This window comes from Musca domestica, unplaced genomic scaffold (genome assembly GCF_030504385.1).
Source record: "Musca domestica strain aabys unplaced genomic scaffold, Musca_domestica.polishedcontigs.V.1.1 17, whole genome shotgun sequence".
In the NCBI taxonomy this organism is placed as follows: Eukaryota; Metazoa; Arthropoda; class Insecta; order Diptera; family Muscidae; genus Musca; species Musca domestica.
This window is the reverse complement of record NW_026712230.1, coordinates 10,910,246-10,929,617: the sequence shown is the minus strand read 5'-3', so window position 1 is coordinate 10,929,617 and position 19,372 is coordinate 10,910,246. Positions and strand designations below refer to the sequence as shown.

The 19,372-nt window shown below is 36.0% G+C and overlaps 1 protein-coding gene across 1 annotated transcript; it reads right to left on the bottom strand.

The window, feature by feature from the left end:
* Positions 1 to 763: 763 nt before the first annotated feature.
* On the bottom strand, positions 764 to 12,772 carry LOC101892209 (uncharacterized). Its single transcript, XM_005178346.4, has 4 exons — positions 12,466 to 12,772; positions 12,229 to 12,311; positions 1,143 to 1,263; positions 764 to 1,086 (listed from the first exon to the last, which is right to left on the bottom strand). Exons 1-4 carry the CDS (start codon positions 12,626 to 12,628, stop codon positions 764 to 766), a joined length of 690 nt encoding a protein of 229 aa, XP_005178403.2. The 5' UTR covers positions 12,629 to 12,772.
* Positions 12,773 to 19,372: the final 6,600 nt, after the last annotated feature.

Here is a 19,372-nt window from a genome sequence, read left to right as displayed (position 1 = left end):
AACTTCGTCCGATTTACCTTTTATTGTGCACCAAACGTCTAATATTTGTCCAAATGCGATGGAATTTGGCACATACGACCGAATTGAGTCTAGAAGGTAGTATGTCAAATTTGGTGAAGATCGGTTCAGATATAGCTATAGCTCCCATATATATTGTTCATCCGATTTGTTGTATTTGTTACCCACAGCCGTGATATGCCCTCCGTAATAGCGTCATAGCGTGTATGATTGAATTCTCCCATAAAAAGCTTTTAATTGTTATGCGCAGCTCTACTAAATTAGTAAAGTGGTGTAGGGTATCATAAAATCGGCCTCGCCCTACTTTAGGACTTTCTTTACTGGTTTTTCACTTGACCCCAAGGTCTCAAATCACAAGATCTCAGTGACCAATTGTAATCACCTCTTAAAGATATAACACGGTCCGTAGCGCAGTCTTGTTGAAAGTAGACGTTGTCCAGATCAATGCCATCCAACGCCATAATTCACTGAACTAGTACATAACCGATCCTTTTCAACCTTACCTTAATTGACTTTCTTACAATACATATATATTTACCACCTGTTAAGGAAAATAACACATAAAGAAGTCATCAACAAAATTCACTACTTTATCTACAAAGCCTACTATACTTCTACTCTTGAAGTCTTTCCGAAAGAAGTCTTAACTCCTAATTCATCCCTCCAAATTAGAATCCCTCGAAATTCAATTGTGCCGATTTTTCCCTACGCATATGCAATAAAATGAATATTCTCATTTCCTATTCTAAACATATTCTTTATTTGACATTTTCGGATATAAACCAATTCGCCAACCCGGTGCCGGAGTACCGGATATATATGCAAAGTTGGGATCGACCGGTAAACTTGCGTCGTAGGCAGCACTATCCGGCCGACGATCCAACGATCGATAATATTGAACAACGTCATTGGGATATAGGGTGGATGGTGGCGTCGTTAGTTGTGCTGCCCTATTCAGAGTGTGCGTTTCGTCCAAGGCATCTGAGAGACGTTGTTCCTCTCTCGTTTTCTCTTTGTTATATTTTCCATATAATTTATAGAGAGGATACCAGGAAAGGAGAAGGGGACCTATTGAGAAAGAAATATTAGTTGAATTTATTAAGTTTGAATATAGATTAACTTACATATCACCAAGGAACTAAATATACCCAATATGATATTTGGGAATACCGCAAGATAGGTAATGTCACCTATTATCACAACAATTGACATTATCAGCCATGGTAACATAAATGCTGCTTGACGCTGAAAGGAAGGAAAGAAGAAGGAATATATTTAGATGCTATGAAACAAATGTATATATAAAATAAGTTAAAAAGCAGTAAGTTTCGAACTTAGAATACCCTCCACCATGTGAAACAAATTTGTAAAAACAAGTAAAAAACATTAAGTTCTGCCAGGACGACCTTTCAATATCCTCCACCTTAGGTTAAAAAAAAAATATTTTTATATAAAAGTATCCAGTAAAACGTTTGCATAATGCAGTTAAATTTATCAAAAACAAGTAAAATAGTATCAGTCGGTTTTGCCGACAGATGTATACCCTCAGCCTTGAGTTACGAACGTGACAGATTTGGACTAAATCGACTACTTCTTGTACTTTATATGAGGTATGTGCACCTTTTCGGAAAATGGAAATATGCCTCAGGTAACAGATACAGCGGACCGAAGTATTCCATTTTCACACTTCATCTAATACAGATAAAATACATCATCCTAGTTTGAATAGAATCGGATGATAATTTTGCGTTTTATGAACTTCATGGATACTCATAATTTTGACCTTTTGTGGGGGAGGTACCAGAAGGAGTGGACCGATATATCCCATCTTCACACCAGATCTTGAGTTAGTAGAAATAATGGGACGTGTGTAATATGAAGAGAACTGGATGTTTATTTCGGATTCTTTGGAATGGAATCGTGTTCAAGTGTTTTAAGAGCGTGATGAATATTCAAAATTTCGACCTTTTGTGGGGGAGGTACTTGATGGAGTGGACCTATGTTATCCATTTTTGCACCTGACCTAGAACTGATGTAAATATCAGGATTTGCAAAGTTGGAACAAAATCGGATTATCGATTCTCTTTCTGTGCAGAAAATATTTTTTTTATATATTTTACTAGCTGGCCCGGTCCGCGTTGCCGGCCCGTAATTTTAGTCTTTAAAGCAAATTTTGCATAGCATAATATTTCACAAATCTAGCTTATAAAGGTGAACAAATTGTAATATAAATATTGATTCGACTAAATAGAAATAAATAACTATGGAAGGAGGGCAAAATAATTTCAGAATAGTCAAAGTTAATTACGCTTTTACACCCATTACCATAGCACCTCAAATTGCTCATTATAGTCCCCAAAAAGTTTATGTTCTTGTTCATAGTAAAATTCAATGACGATTAAACAATACCCGCGTTGTTGTCCGCCAATCGGTAAACATCACTATAGATCGGCGGACCTGGGGACTATATGGGGACTGTACCAAAATATTTACGTACGTTGACATTTTCCTGTAAGATGGTTCTCTACTCACAAAGTAGCCCAAATGCAGCAAATAATGGCCAAATCAGTTGAAAAACGTGGCCAAGACCACGGTCACAGCTGAAATCAGGGATACATTTATATAAGGGTTATACCAAAACGTGGCCCAACCAATATTCTCTTGGGGGTTACAAATTCAATAGAAAAAAATTTTCTTTTCTGACAGTGGACTTGGGGATGTGGGGACTTTACTTAAATAAATTCCTATGTGGCAATTATCTGTATGATGGCTCCCTACCAAAGGGTAGAATAAATACAGTTTTTAGCCAAATCAATTAATGAATGTGGTCAAGACCAAAATGGGCCCTACTCTGAAAATTTCTTTATGCGAAGAGGTTCTCTACCTCCTTAGAAACAAAGATGCCAAATAATGGCCAAAATATTAAAAAAGTGACCAAGACAACAAAAATAGCTTAAATCATACGATGGTTATATAAATATGAAATCGGGTTGTAACCTTATCCGTGAGTTATGATCGATATCATGACCTGCAAAAGCGATTTAAGGTATCTTGAATGTTTGGGAAGATTTTCTGGAAGTATAGAAATATTTTTCTTACTAAGAGTCCCATTCGCTCTACTATTTTCCACCCTTTATATTTGGTATTTTTCTGATTCTACATTGGACGGATTATTGTGACAGGAAAGAAGTAGTTCCACGCTTTGAAATGTGCCCCATTAGGCTTTTTCGGTGATTTTTGTTTGTTTAAATGTGTTTGTATCTTCCAGCTGAACCACGATGTCGGCCCCTGGAGTTGAAAGGTAGATGTCAGTTTACGTCGTATTTCCCACTTATTTCATTTTTTGGTGAAAATTTTTATATAGTGAAAAATTATTCTTTATTTTGTTTACAAAAAATTTACTGAATTCAATTAGATAATACAAATTGAAAAAAATTGACAAAAGAAGAATAACATATTGAAAAAATCTTCAACTTGTTCGCTGATTTTTTACAGCAAATGTTTAAAGATCCTTATATAGTTTGTCAATAGAATGTACTTCTATTTTTAAATTCGATTCCATTAAATTATTTCGACATCATCTATTCCGTTTCGCCACCACATAATTCGGTACTACACTTCCATGTAAATCGCCATCAATTTAATTTCTCAAGAAATCAAGTCAATTAAATAAATTGGTATTAATATTTGAATTCAAAAATAAAATATAAAAAACACTACAAATGTACATTAGAAAAAAATAAGTCAAAATGGAAAAAATCATGCAAAATAAAACATTACTATTGTACATTTCAAAAGTCAAAATGAAAATGTTAATATATCACATTTTTACGCGATTTTTTTGGATATTATCCTTTTCGGAGATGAGACAATTCCGAATTTGTATGAATCGTTAAAATCAGTCCAGCGGTTCTTAAGTTATAAGCGTAGTAACTAACACAACTTTCTTTTATATATATAGATTTTTTTGAAAATCTTGATCATTTGTGTGGGAGGTACCAGAAGGAGTGGACCGATATATTCCATCTTAACACCAGACCTTGGGTTAATATAAATATTAAGATGTGTGAAATTTGAAGACAATCGGACTCTTACATCACATATTATGAGAGTTGTAATTATTCAAAATTTTGACCATTTGTGGGGGAGGTACTTGATGGAGTGGACCGATATTGTCCATTTTCACACTTGACCTAACACTTACGCAAATATTGAGATTTGCAAAGTTGGGGCAAAATCGGTTTTTTGCTTCTCTTTCTGTGCAAAAAATAAATTTTTTGAAAATTTCGACCTTTTGTGGGGGAGGTACCAGAAGGAGTGGACCGATATTGTCCATTTTTACACTTGACCTAGCACTTACGCAAATATTGAGATTTGCAAAGTTTGAGCAAAATCGGATTATCGTTTCTCTTTCTGTGCAAAAAATATATATTTGTTAAAATTTCGACCATTTGTGGGGGAGGTACCAGAAGGAATGGACCGACATATTCCATCTTAACACCAGACCTTGGGCTAATATAAATATTGGCATGTGTGAAATTTGAAGACAATCGGACACTTACATCACATATTATGAGAGTTGTAATTATTCAAAATTTTGACCATTTGTGGGGGAGGTACTTGATGGAGTGGACCGATATTGTCCATTTTCACACTTGACCTAACACTGACGCAAATATTAAGATTTGCAAAGTTGGGGCAAAATCGGTTTATCGCTTCTCTTTCTGTGCAAAAAATAAATTTTTTGAAAATTTCGACCTTTTGTGGGGTGGTACCAGAAGGAGTGGACCGATATTGCCCATCTCCGAACTCGATCTAAGTTTGACAAAAATATTACGATGTATCAAGTTTGGACCAAATCGGATACTCCCTTCAAGAGTTATTGTGCGCACCAGCCAGACAGACAGACAGACGGACGGACGGACATCGGTAGATCGACTCCAAATGTTCTGAAACGGATTTGGTCCAAAGAGACCTAGGGTCTAAAACCGTTATTTCGACTAGGCACGTTTTGACCGTATCAAATGATATATACCCTCTGTAGCCATATGGCTGAGGGTATAAAAACAATAGAGGAGTGAGTGAGGCCGTTATATGGGGCCATTCCAAAGCGGTAACCTCTATAGGCAATTTTATACTTCAAGGATTGTCATCTATCAAATCTTTTAAAATACCAAATTTGAAACAATTGTGTGGGTAAATATGACTGGAATTATGAAAATACCAAACATCGGTGGATATAGTTATATGTGCGCTTTAGGAAAACGTGGAACTAAATATTCAACGTTCTGCCACCGGGCTAGAACCCAATATGAACTGCGAATACCAATTGTTATTAAAATATCGAATATCAAGGGTGCCGTTATATTGGTGCTCTCCCAAAACGTGGACCTATACATACACTGTTTCGCCACCGGAGCTAGAATCCACACACAAACACCAATTTTTAGACAAATCAGTGAAAAAATATGGCAAAAATAATCAAAATACCGAATATCGGGAGGTACCGTTACATGGGGTCTATATCAAAACATGGACCTATACATACAATGATTCGCCAGCAGAGAAAAAACCCATCATGACCAACAAATTCCAATTTTAGACAAATCCGCGAAAAAAAAATGTGGCAAAAATCATCAAAATACCGAATATCGGGAGGTACCCTTGTATAGGGGTTATACCAAAACGGGGACCTATACATACAATTTTTCGTCACACGAGCTAAAACCCGTTATGACTTACATATACCAATTTTTCAAAGTCTACGTCAAATAATGTGGGCTGTATCGTTATTTAAATAGACAGACAGACGGGCATCGTTAAATATTGTACCTTATGGAGTCTACGATGAATATTTAGGGATGTTACAAACGGAATGACAAAGTTAAGGTCCATACGACCTTAACTTGGTCCATACGAAGTCGTGAACCTGCAAACGCAATTTTCTACCACAGTCTGTAGTACCTATTACAAAGTGCAGATGGGAAATTTGAAACTATTCCGGAGAATAATGTTGCTAAAATCATCAAAAAACTGAATATGGGGGCTATACGATGGCTTGGACTTGCATATGCAATTTCAAACAATTACAACACTACAATTTGCGATAAAATGTCTTCAAAACTGAAACTCTTTTAATGCCGAGAATGCCGAATACCCCTAAGAAATATGTATTTTTTACACAAAATTGTGGACCATTTCACAAGCTAAATATTCTTCGATGACCATCTAAAATGCTAGGCTTTAGCGCTGTCCTAAACTTTAATCTGACAAAAAAATCCATTGGCCCTTTGTTGAGAACTGTAGGGCGACTGCAAAATGTCGACTATTTTTATACTCTCAGCCACATGGCTAGAGAGGGTATATATCATTTGATACAACAACAAGTAAAAAACATTAAGTTTGGCCAGGCCGAACTTTTAATACCCTCCACCTTAGGGTAATGGTAGCACTAGAACCAATTATGACCCACAAATACCAATTTTTAGACATATTCGTGGGAAAATTTGGCAAAAATCATCAAAATACCGAATATCGGGAGGTACCGCTGTATAGGGCTATACAAAAGCGTGGACCTATACATACAATATTTCGCCAACGGAGCTAGAACTCATTATGACCAACAAATTCCAATTTTTAGACAAATCCGTGAAAAAATGTGGTAAAAATCATCAAAATACCGAATATCGGGAGGTACCGTTATATGGGGGATATACCAAAACGTGGACGTATACATGCAAAGTTTCGCCACCGGAGCTAGAACCCATTGTGACTAACAAATACCAATTTATAAACAAATCCATGAAAAAGTGTGGCAAAAATCAGAGATGGGCATAATGCACTGTATTTTTAGTGCACTAATAATTTCACTATCACTGTTCATTTAGTGGTAGTGCAATTTTTAATTCCACTACCACTAAAGGGTTAGTGGTAGTGAAAAATAAATTGCACTACCACTAACCCTTTAGTGATATTTAAAAAAAAATTGCACTACCACTAAATTTTAGTGGTAGTGAAATTTCAATAGCACTACCACTAAATTTAGTGGTATTTAAAAAAACTTGCACTAAATTAGTGGTATTTCATAAAAAATAGCACTAAATTAGTGCTATTTAGAAAAGAAATCAAATTTTATGAATATTTACTATATATTCTGGATTGTTGCTCACTACTCACTTCATTAAACTTCATTATAGCTGGTATAATACTTATATACATAGTGCTTTTTTTGACTTCGCTAAAATTTAGTGGTAGTGCAAATTTTATTTGAAAAATCACTAAATTTAGTGGTAGTGCTAATAAAATTTCACTACCACTAAAATTTAGTGGTAGTGCAATTTTTTTTTTAAATATCACTAAAGGGTTAGTGGTAGTGCAATTTATTTTTCACTACCACTAACCCTTTAGTGGTAGTGGAATTAAAACTTGCACTACCACTAATTATTTAATTCTTAGTGCACTAAAAATTTAGTGCAATATGCCCAACCCTGGCAAAAATCACCAAAATACCGAATATCGGTTATATGGGGACTATACCAAAACGTGGACCGATATATTTCATTTTTAATACCAACCATCCTAGGCACAATACAAATTATTCTGCTAAATTTTGACGCTCTACGTCAATTAATGTGGGCTGTATCGTGATTTCAACAGACAGACTGACAGACGAAGAGACAGACGGACATCGTTAAATCGTCTTAGAATTTTATGCTGATTATTTTATCTATTTATATAAAAATCAATTGTTGTTTGTTGGTAATGGAATCAGTTGAGAACGGCTGGACCGATTTGCATGATTTTTGGTATAAACATTCGTCATACCCCGAGTTAGGTTTTTAAAGAAAAAAATATTGACCTCGCATACTTTTACGCTCATTATTTCGATTTATCAAAAATCCTTATATTTGCCAAAATAATGAAGATATCGAGTTGAAAATTATTACACGAGATACTGTTGACTTCCCATCCAACCGTGAGTATTTATTTGGCGGCTGAGGAACTAACCACGTCTACTTTTTGATCTAAATCTATATATATAAAAAAGTTGTGTTAGTTACTACGCTTATAACTTAAGAACCGCTGGACTGATTCTTACGATTCATACAAATTCGGAATTGTCTCCTGTCCGAAAAGGATAATATCCAAAAAAATCGTAAAAATGCGATATATTAACATTTTCATTTTGACTTTTGAAATGTACAATAGTAATGTTTTATTTTGCATGATTTTTTTTTCCATTTTGACTCACTTTTTATGCCCTACACCACAAGGTGGTCAGGGTATTATGTCTTTGTGCATTTGTTTGTAACAAGCAGAAGGAAACGAGATAGACGCATAGTTCCTTTTGATGATCTGCATAGAATCACATTCAGAGTCGATTTATGCATGTCCGTCCGTCCGTCTGTCCGTCCGTCTGTCCATGTATTTTTGTAAACCAAGTACAAGTCGCATTTATTGCCCGATCCATATGAAATTTTGCACAGATCATTTGTTTGGCCCAAGGACGAACCCTATTGAAATTGGAAATAATCGGTCAAAATTTAGATATAGCTCCCATATATATCTTCGTCCGATTTGCCTTTTATTGTGCACCAAACGTGTAATATCATCCCGAATTGTATGGAATTTTGCACATACAACCAAATTAGGCCTGAAAATAAGTATGCCAAATTTGATCGAAATCGGTTCAGATATAGCTATAGCTCCTATATATATTGTTCATCCGAATTGTTATTTTTATCCACCGCCGCCGTAATATGCACTCTGCAACAACAATATTTGGGGAAATATATCAAATGCAGCTCAGAAATACATTTGCTAAATTTTATCGAGATCGGTTCAGATTTGTATATAGCTCCCATACATAACTTCGGCCGATTTACCTTTAATGTGCACCAAACGTCTAATATTTGTCCAAATGCGATGCAATTTTGCACTTACGACCGAATTGGGTCTAGAAGCTAGTATGTCAAATTTGGTGAAGATCTGTTCAGATGTAGCTATAGCTCCCATATATACTGTTCATCCGATTTGTCATATTTGTTACCCACAGCCGTAGTATGCACTCCGTAACAACGATATTCAGGGAAATATATCAAATTCAGCTCAGAAATATCTTTGCCAAATTTTGTCGAGATCGCTTCAGATTTGGATATAGCTCCCATATATATCTTTATCCGACTTCAAATTAATTGTGCACCAAATGGGCAATACAATTCCGAATTTAAAAGATACAAATGCTTCGGCATATTTAGCACATAGCACATATAAACTTTTAATTGTTATGTGGAGCTCTACTTAATTAGCAAAGTGGTGTAGGGTATCATAAAGTCGGCCCCGCCCGACTTTAAGACTTTCTTTACTGGTTTTTTTTTTTTTCAATTTGTATTATCATATTGAATTCAGTGATTTTTTTATGAACAAAATAAAGAATAATTTTTCATTATCTACAATTTTTCACAAAAAAAAATAAGTGCGAAATAGGATTTTAACTGACATCTACCTTTCAATTCCAGGGCCTACATCGTGGTTCAGCTGGAAGATGCGAACATTTAATCAAACAAAAATGACCGAAGAAGCCTAATGGGGCTCATTTCAAAGCGTGGACCTACTTCTTTCATGTGACAATAATCCGTCCAATGAGAGCTCAAAATTCTTTGGGAGTACAATCAGTAAAATACCAAATTTAAAGGGTGCAAAATAGTAGAGCGAATGGAAATTTTAGTAAGAAAAGGATATCTATCCTTCCAGAAATTCTTCCCAAACATACAAGATACCTTAAATTGATTTTGCAGGTCATGATATCGATCATAACTCACGGATAAGGGTACAACCCGATTTCATATTTCTTGGCAATTTTTTTTTTCATATTTTCGCCATATTTGGCATCTTTCTTTCTAAGGGGGTAGAGAACCTCTTCGCATAAAATTTGATGCTACCCTGGGGTGGGGAACCATCATACAGATAATTGCCACATAGGAATTTATTTAAGTTAAGTCCCACATTGGATTATCCCCAAGTCCACTTTCACATCTAATGTGTGATCAGAAAAGAAAATTGTGTATTCTATTGAATTTGTAACCCCCAAGAGAATATTGGTTGGGAACGTAAATTTGGGATGTACATCTATATGAAATAAATTGTGGAAACATGAACAAATAGCACGGGACCGAATATTTGTTGAATCATCATGGAATTATACTATGACGAAAATATGGACTTTAAGAGGTCTCCAACTTACAATTTAAATGGCAAATAAAATTAATTCCCATCTTATCATTCTGCCCTCAATTATGAGATGGATAAAACTATTTTTAATTATTTAAATCACGAAATGCTATGACATGCTATATTGTTCTGCTATATTTTTGATTTGGCCTCTATTTGTCATCTTGGATTATAAGTCATATCTGTGAATAATTATGCTTGGACAAATATGCATGATAGACAAAAACTACGGGCCGGCAACACGGACCGGGCCAGCTAGTCTCATATAAAGTGAAGGAAGTAAACAATATAGTTCAAGATTTATATCATATTAATTTAAGTCCGATACGAAATGAACAATATTGGCCCAATCCTTCGGAACCTTCTTCAGAGAGGGTTAATAATTTGAACAGTGGCTGAGGGTAAACATCTGTCAGCAAAGCCGACTGATAATTTTTAACTTGTTCATTTTTAAGTCCATTCTATACTCTAAATATTTTGCGAACTTCTTCCAACACAAAAGACTTCTATTTTGATCCTGAATAAGATACCCCCAATACATAGCGCTCGTAAGGTGAAAAAATTTTTACAATACTGTAAGTCAAGTGGAAAAAACTCATGCGGTAAAAAAAATATGACAAAAAATAAAAAAATATAACAAAATATTACAGAAAAAATTCACAGATTTTATTCCTTCCAGCAAAATGACCATTTCAAATTGATGAGGCTTGTGAAAAATTCGTCCAGCCGTTCTTGAGTTACATGCGGTATAACTAACACTCCCCTCTTTGACATATGATATTGCATATATTCTGATATATATATGCGGTATCTTCGATACGGTCTGAAGTGAACATAGGCTTCCACCAAGCCCTAAACTTTAGCTCCATGCAAAATTTGTATGCAGGTCCACGTCTTCCCCCATATAACAATACCTCCCGATATTCGGTATTTTGATGATTTTAGCGACATTATTATTTGAAATGTTGTTTTCGAAAATTGAAATTGGTACTATAGCCTATACAAAAAAAATCGTACGCATGTCCTCCTCATATGCGAACTTAGCTACCTTTTTACTTGTTTTAATTTTGTAATGTCTACGAATTTGAATTGGTATCCAAATTTTAGGCAAATGGCTTCTGATGCCCCTAAAACGGAACGTTTCTAAAGAAATTTAAAAAATCTGCAGTAGTAGTTAGGAACAAAAGCCTCTAAAAATTGTCAGAGAAAACATTGAAATATAGAAGGCGTTAGATATATATTGGAAATAGGAATCATTTTGAAAAAAATGAATGCTACATCACCTTTAATTATGCTCTTGCCTATAACGAAATTTTAATATTGAAGAAAAAGTGTAATACTGAAATATAGGTGTTCTTCTAAAACTTCTGTTCTATTTTCAATGCTCAAACTTATATACTTGAACAAACAAAAATTAACTTAAAAGACAAGCAAAAAAGCGTTAAATTCGGCATTTTTTTGCATCTAAAATTATCCTAAATAGAAGGGCCATGTTTCCACCTTAATATCCCTCCATTTTACTCATTACTCCATCCCAAACTTTTTATGACTTTTAACCAAACACAAAGGGTTCCGATATTTTGAGCAATATTTCGCAAGATTTTTTTTTTTGAGCTCAGATATTTGTATAGAGCTTTGGATTATTTCAAGAATCACAGGTTAAAAAATGGGTCATGTCAGTCTCTTCAAGTTTTTATTATTAAAATTAATAAAAAAAAAACACTTTCTTATCTAAGCGCGTATAAATAATTAAATGTTTTTGCAAGGACGTTAAGCACATATTGTGAAGTTGAAAATAGGTCGTTTGAGTTGTTTCTAGTTTTCACACCTTTGTCATCATCACAATCTGGAAAACACCCCAAAACAAAGACATGAATCATGCATGACATAAATGTTCTCCATTTTTTGGCTCTTCTTCTTTTGCTTTGCTTTCAAAATCATTAACACTTTCAATTGACACAGACACTTAACACCACCTACCATTGTTATGGCCACGGCCAATATAAACGACAACAGAAACATGGCCAACATCACACAAAACACTCCCAGGCAAACATAGGCGGCTGCATTTCGAGAACGAAACGAGAAACGTTAAGAAGAAGATCAGCTGGATTCCGCATAGAAAGGATTTTTATTTTTTGTTTCTGAGTTTTTGAAAATCAAAAACCAGCTCATGATTCAATCGCTCACTCACTCACACGCTCAGACTGAACTTACAACTGTCGAAGGGGCAGGTGTCAACGTTGAAAGCAAAGTGACCCGAACAGATTAGCAGAATGGTGAAGGTGATAATTTGCATATAACCGATAATGTTGCCAATAATATGGAGGATACTCGAGCGTCGCGATGCGGAAGACGAAGAAGACGACGATTTTGCCATTGCCGCGCCAAATTAACGAACAAAAACAAATAAATAAATAAAGCTGAAAGGAACACAGCGCTGTGTCTTATAACGCGCCGAAAACCGAATTGATACTAAAGAAAAATTGGCGAAAATTGTATAAAATGGAAATCCACAAAAATATATGCTCCAAAAGAATTTTGATAGTAAGACACAAACAGCAACAACAACAGCGCAGTAAGACAATAACAACAACAAAAATGGCAACATTATAAAAATGGGAATTTTGTGTGCGAGACATAGTGTCAGCAGCTATGTGGTGCGCCAAAAAGGCGCCCTTTTGGCGGACGCACATCAAATAGTTTTTGTCTGTGTTTCCAAAATGGAAGGGGACGGGGACGGGTGGGAGGAGACGGCGCGGAAGGTGCTTTATGGTATTCCTCTGTCATCAACATATTCCATGCCAAACAACCATCCAACCAAGCAGTCAGCCAGCCCGCCAGCTAGCATTTGTAGCTTCCTACCAGCGTTCAACACAAATCACAGCAAAATAAAACCCGCCGCCACCCGCCAACCTTACGCTTATGGCAATCATTCCAATATGGAAAACTATTTGAGGCAATTATGGAAAGTGTTGGCCATAATTTGTAGACCGATACACCACACGAATTCCTATTTTCAAGTTCATACAAACTGTTGATTTACAAATGGCCGAATTTTACCGCTAATTATTTTTTTCTTTGACTTTTGAAAATTTTGTTTATTTTATCATTGTTTTCGATATCGAACAGTGCCAAAGTAAGGTGAATCGAATTGGTTTTATGTGCTTGTTAGCACCTCCCCCAAATTGGGTAATCTCACTCCATGTAACATAGGAAAAAAATGTTGTAAACAAAAACATTCGCTTGTTTACCTGGAATCGACAAGTGCCTTATCACCATCCACACCACTTACATCTGTGTAGTAGTGGTACCCAATAAGTTATTCTGGGCAAAGATTTTCTAAAGCATCGGAAAGTTTATGGTGCAAGGTCAATGAACACCCAATGCCTTACATGAGATTGAGATTCAACATTATGGTGCCGAATTTATGCAGGCAGAGAGAGAAAGGGGGATATTAAAATCAAAAGAATCCAGCAAAAAATGGATTTAAAACACAAATTTTGCAACTAATTTCTTCTTACAAAACTTACTCCTAACACCTTATTTTAAAACAAGCAATAAAAACTATGTTCTGCCGGGCCGAACTATAAATACCATTGGGTAAAAAAAAACATTTTTATATAAAAGTATCTGAATTGAAACATGTTCCACTTCAATCTAAAAATACCACTAAGACCGTAATGGTGTTAAACTTTTCAAGAAACCATAAAGTGGATGAGTCCCTTATATGGGGGCCATACCACAACGGAAACCTCTATACAGGGTGAGGTCAAAATGTTTGCGTGTCCAAGGCTTTAATACGGCATTTATTCTGATGCCAGAATAATCGCAGGCGATAAAAAATATAAAAAAAAGAAAATATCACAAAATACAACAAAATCTATATTAACATAATTATTGGCATCTTTCATGCGAATTTTTTAAATTTTATACTTTTATATCAAGAGAGCAAGAGAGCACAGATAAAATTTGACAAAATCGGTCCAGCCATTCTTGAGATATAAGCATTGTAGCTAACATCCCCTTCCTTTGTATATATTTCGCTATATATATCCGATATATTTACTATCGGCATCTACGTAACGGTCAGAATTGACCTTTTCGTCTATTTTTGATTTCGCAGGGGTTAAAAATATTCGCGGTCTGATGAAAAATTTGACTTTTATTTAACACCAATGTTATTGTCTATTTCACAGACTTCATATTACCCGATGACCATCCAAATTGCGACCTTACAAAATTTTTGGTCCAATTCATCTCCAAAGGCAATAGGCTGCAATTCTGATCAGAACACCACCTCCATTTTCAATTTTGTGAGAATCGGCCAGTAATTGCGACCCCTATATAATATAGACACCTATATGCTTTTTTACTCCGCCTATAGTCGTCGCTTATTTGATTTAGCTTGAAGTACAAATTCACCCAAATAGTTTTTGTACAACATTCGGTTATCATAAAAATTTTGAGATTTAGTTCCACTTCATTCAGTACATATAGTCCCATTTTTGGTAGGTTAGGTTGAAAAGAGGAGCGAAGCAATTCGCCGCATGCCCTGTTGGGCATATACTTAAGCCAGTATAGGCCTGTTGTGAGCCCTAGACTAAGGGTTTTTTGAAGAAGACGGGCAGTTTACAGTCTGTTATATTTGAAATTCAGTTGCCTTTATGAAATTTCTTAACTGTCTTATATCAGAGAAAATGTTCCAATGTCATCTTCCCCACAGCCCCTGCATATGCTGTTATCTGTACATCCTATCTTGTACAGATGAGCTTGTAGGCCCAGGTGCCTGTTACCTCACTGATCTATTTTTTATCTAGTAATAAAAGGTTCTTCGTTTTTATCTCATCGGGATCGCTCTATAAGATTTTTGTGGTTTTCCCTACACCCTCATTGTTCCATAGGGATTTGTGGGCGTTTTTTACCCATGTCTTTAATACTATACGTGACGCATTTAGCGGCACTGGACTGTCAACGTTTATTGTCGCCCTTATAGCTGTCTTGCAGTCCGTTAGGACGTTTACGGTAGTCGGTCTCGTGTTGGCATTAAGCCAGTTCAGACACTCTGCAATCGCCCGGACCTCCACTTGCAGGATCGTATTGTGATCCGTCAAACGGAAAGAGATTTTATGTGTTCGTATCCTCGATAAAAAGTAGCAGTCCCGCTCCCTCCCCAAGCACTAGGCCGTCTGTATAACAACAGTTTCCAGTCGGCATTTGTAGTAGAAATCCGTCGATCCACGAGTCTCTGGTAGGGATTAATGTTTCACATGAAGCAGCTACAAAGGTTTGAGATATCCGGTCCGATGCAAAATTTTATAGATTCTGACGTTGTTACCTGTAAAATTGTTTGATAGTATATAGCGTGGCCTTTGTTTATCTACTCGTCCGTCGCCCTGAGCCTTAAGGCCGCGACGGCCGCTTCATACCGTATCTGAATTTCTATTGGGTGAACAAATAGAATTGTCTCTAATGCCCTAGTTGGTGTTGTCCTCATTGCGCCGCAGATGCTTAAGCAGCACATTCGTTGGACTTTCTGTAGTATTTTGATGTTACATTTGTTATCCATAGCTGTCCACCAGACTACCGATGCGTATGTTAGAACAGGTCTAATTACTCTTTTGAATAGCCAGTATGTCATCTTTGCATTGAAACCCCATTTATAGCCTATAGCTTTGTTCGCTCTTTCTTGGATGTGGTCCCTCCAATTAAGTTTTCTATCTAAAATCACACCCAGATATTTGACCTTATTGGAAGACCGGTTCAACGATATGGCCCAGTTTTCTTTTTCTAGTGAATAGACATATCTCAGCTTTTTCCGGGTTAACGTTAAGACCTCTCGGTCTGGCCCAGTTGTATGAAAGTTTCAGAGCCGACTCGCCCCTTCTGCACAGCATGCTAGGGTTCTTTCCCCTCAGAAGTATTATAACGTCGTCTGCATAACAGACTGGTTCAAAGCCTTCATTGGTTAAAATCTTTAGAAGACTGTTAATGGTGATAACCCACAGGTGGGGTGATAATATCCCTCCCTGACCTTGACCAAATTTGTCCCTTATGTTAACGTCATATAGCCCACAGCTTATCCATATATTCCTTAGTATATGGTTTATCCAGTCCGTTAGGGCCCGGTCGACCTGAAAATTATCTAAGGATTGAATGAGTGTATCTGTGCTGACGTTGTTGAACGCACCTTCGATGTCAATGCATACTGCTAGTGTATACTTCTTCCATTGCTTCCATCTTGTTACCCATATCATTCACCATTATCTCGGCTCGTGTATGGGTTTTTTAGAGAAACTTTTTTAAACATTGCATGTATAGGTCCACATTTTGGTATAGCCCCCATATAAAGGTACCTCCCGATATTCGGTATTTTGATTATTTTTGCCACATTTTTTCACGGATTTGTCTAAAAATTGGTATTTGTTGGTCATAACGGGTTCTATCTCCTATGGCGAAACATTGCATGTGTAGGTCCACGATTTGGTATAGCCCCCATATAACGGTACCTCCTGATATTCGGCATTTTAATGGTTTTTGCCACATTTCTTTTAATGTTTCCTTTACCCTAAGGTGGAGACTTTTAGCCCGGCCGAACTTAATGTTTTTTACTCGTTTTTTTGACACGATTTGTCAAAATTTGTGCAGATTAAATTAAAGCGTCGTGATTTCCACCAACTTTGTGGAATTTAACTAAGTGTTTAACAATTTAACAACTACTTTAAAAGTTTTCGATTGGTATACTAATTTGTAAACTAAAATAAAATTTTGACGGAAAGTATGCCACTTTGAGTTTCGAGAAAAACATATAATCTATTTTCACTGCTAGATAGTCCTTTTAATTCTGTGAAGACCATATGATGGAAATCCGGACAAGAACACATATCAAAAATTTGGTTTTAATATACACACATCTCGAAATTCTAATGTTTCTCTATCTTCGTATCTGCATACGTCAGTAAAGCCAATAAGGCTACGCTATTATTTTAAAATAATTAAACAACTAAGTCTATTCAAAATATTGTTGCTTTTCTCTATTCCCCTTTCTATTAAATGACGGATATAGCATCGACTACTTTTAAAGCGATTTGTTAAAAAGTCTTAATTTATGCGCGACACATCGCAGCAACATCTATATTAGGAATCTGCCGGTAGATCACAATAAATTACCGACGTCACCAAATTCCATTCTAAGTATTTAATTTGAAATTAAACTCATATTCAAATAGCCTACCAAGCAGATATGCAATAGGCTTTTTTATTTTGTACAGATAAGTTCTGACGGAAGACACAAAATTATATTTTCTCGGCCCTCTCTCAAACGTGGACCACCCACAATTAATACCATGGGTGATCATGTGTTAATAGAGAAATAAGTGGTGGCCACTGTTAGCTAGCCTTTACATTCTTAAGATGTCATTTATCATAAAGCCACAGAGACACCCACACAATAAAATGTTTATTTTCGCACATATTTGAAATAAACATTCCACCACAGATACAGTCGAATCTGTCTAAGTGAAACATGAAAAGAAAGAAATATATGTAGGTATATTTCTATGAATATATTTCAAATGAATATTCCGAATAAATCAGGCCAAGTACTATAACTTAACCTTTTAGTCAATTCGTCTGTCAGTCTGACCATGTTAATTTGTAATCAAGCTACAGGTCGCAATTATGACCCGATCCTCACGAAATTTAAAATGGAGGTGGAGAGATAATATAAGTATATTGTTTTTGGAGATGATAATTTTATTGAATGAACGGTGTGGCTTGTTTGTTCGGGATACCGTAGTATTTTGTTGTTGCAAAATGGTCAGGCTTTATCCCTTTATTGTTGTTTTTATAAAAACAACGTTTGTTTATTAGTGGAGAACGATGGTAATGTTTACCAGGGGGTAAGACGGGGAATACCTAGGTTTCGGAAAGAGCCACCAATCCTCATCAGTTCCCTTGTTTTTTTTGTCTGGGATATTCTCCCCAGAAGTTATTATACCCTACAACACTATGTGTTGGGGGTATTATAAGTTTGATTGGGCCAGAATTTATGTAACACCTCCCATATAAGTATATATGGATCTTCCTAGCTCGCCGAGCTGAGTCAATCTAGCTATGTATGTCCGTCCGTCCGTCTGTCCATGTTAATTTGTAATCACGCTACAGGTCGCAATTATGGCCCGTTAGGGTCAGAATAGAAGCCTATTTCTTTTGGAGATGATCGCCAAATGTTCAGGGGTTGAAATGGACCAAATACTGAAAAAATGTCGGATTTTGCAGTAGCTATACAGGTCGCAATTATAGACCAATCGACGCGGAATTTCGCATGTAGCTAGAGTTTAAGGCGGGGAAGAAGCCTACCAATTTGGGTGGTCATCGGATAATATTTAGCGGGTAAAATAGACCATATCTTTTGTGTTGAAAAAATTCAAAATTTTTCATTAAACCGCGAATATTTTAAAATGCCGGCGAAATCACAAAGCCATGACAACGTTACTTCTGACCTTTACATTAAAGTTAACATCCAACAAATCGGATATATAGCAAAATATGTGCGATATATATGTCTATCAAAGAGGATATGCTTGAAAGATCTCTTATATGTTGAGAACGGCTGAACTGATTTCGACAGTTCTCATTTATTCAGAATGGCCTCTTGGCAGGAAAGAAAAAACATCTAAAAAATCGCATAAAAATATCTCTCTAAAGATGAAAATATTGAGTTTTTAATATTTTCTCATATTTTTTCAATTTTGTCATATTTTTGGCATATTTTCATTTTTAATTAAACATTTGGTAATATTTCTACAGCTAACAAAACTAAGTAGTTAGGATATCAGGATATCATTTACGGATCATTTATGGCCCGATTCTTACGAAATTTTGCATGGGGATAAGATGAGGGTCAGAATAGAAGCCTACTCTTTTTGGAGATGATCGCCATATATTTAGGGGTTGAAATGGACCAAAAAACTGCAAAATTGTCAGCAGGTCGTAATTATCGCCCGATCCTCACGTACATTTGAATGGGCGTTACCGGACATTGCAATAGCAAGCAGTTTTGGATGGCCATCCAAAAATATTCAATGTGTGAAGGAGTTTGCCAACTTTTGTAGACAAAATA

Excerpts from the sequence above, each read along its gene's own strand:
- LOC101892209 (XM_005178346.4), bottom strand. The coding sequence starts at position 12,628 with ATGGCAAAATCGTCGTCTTCTTCGTCTTCCGCATCGCGACGCTCGAGT. Across the intron at positions 1,264-12,228 it reads TGGCCGTGGCCATAACAATG|CGTCAAGCAGCATTTATGTT; the intron begins GTAGGTGGTGTT and ends CCTTCCTTTCAG. Across the intron at positions 1,087-1,142 it reads ATTTAGTTCCTTGGTGATAT|GTCCCCTTCTCCTTTCCTGG; the intron begins GTAAGTTAATCT and ends CTTTCTCAATAG.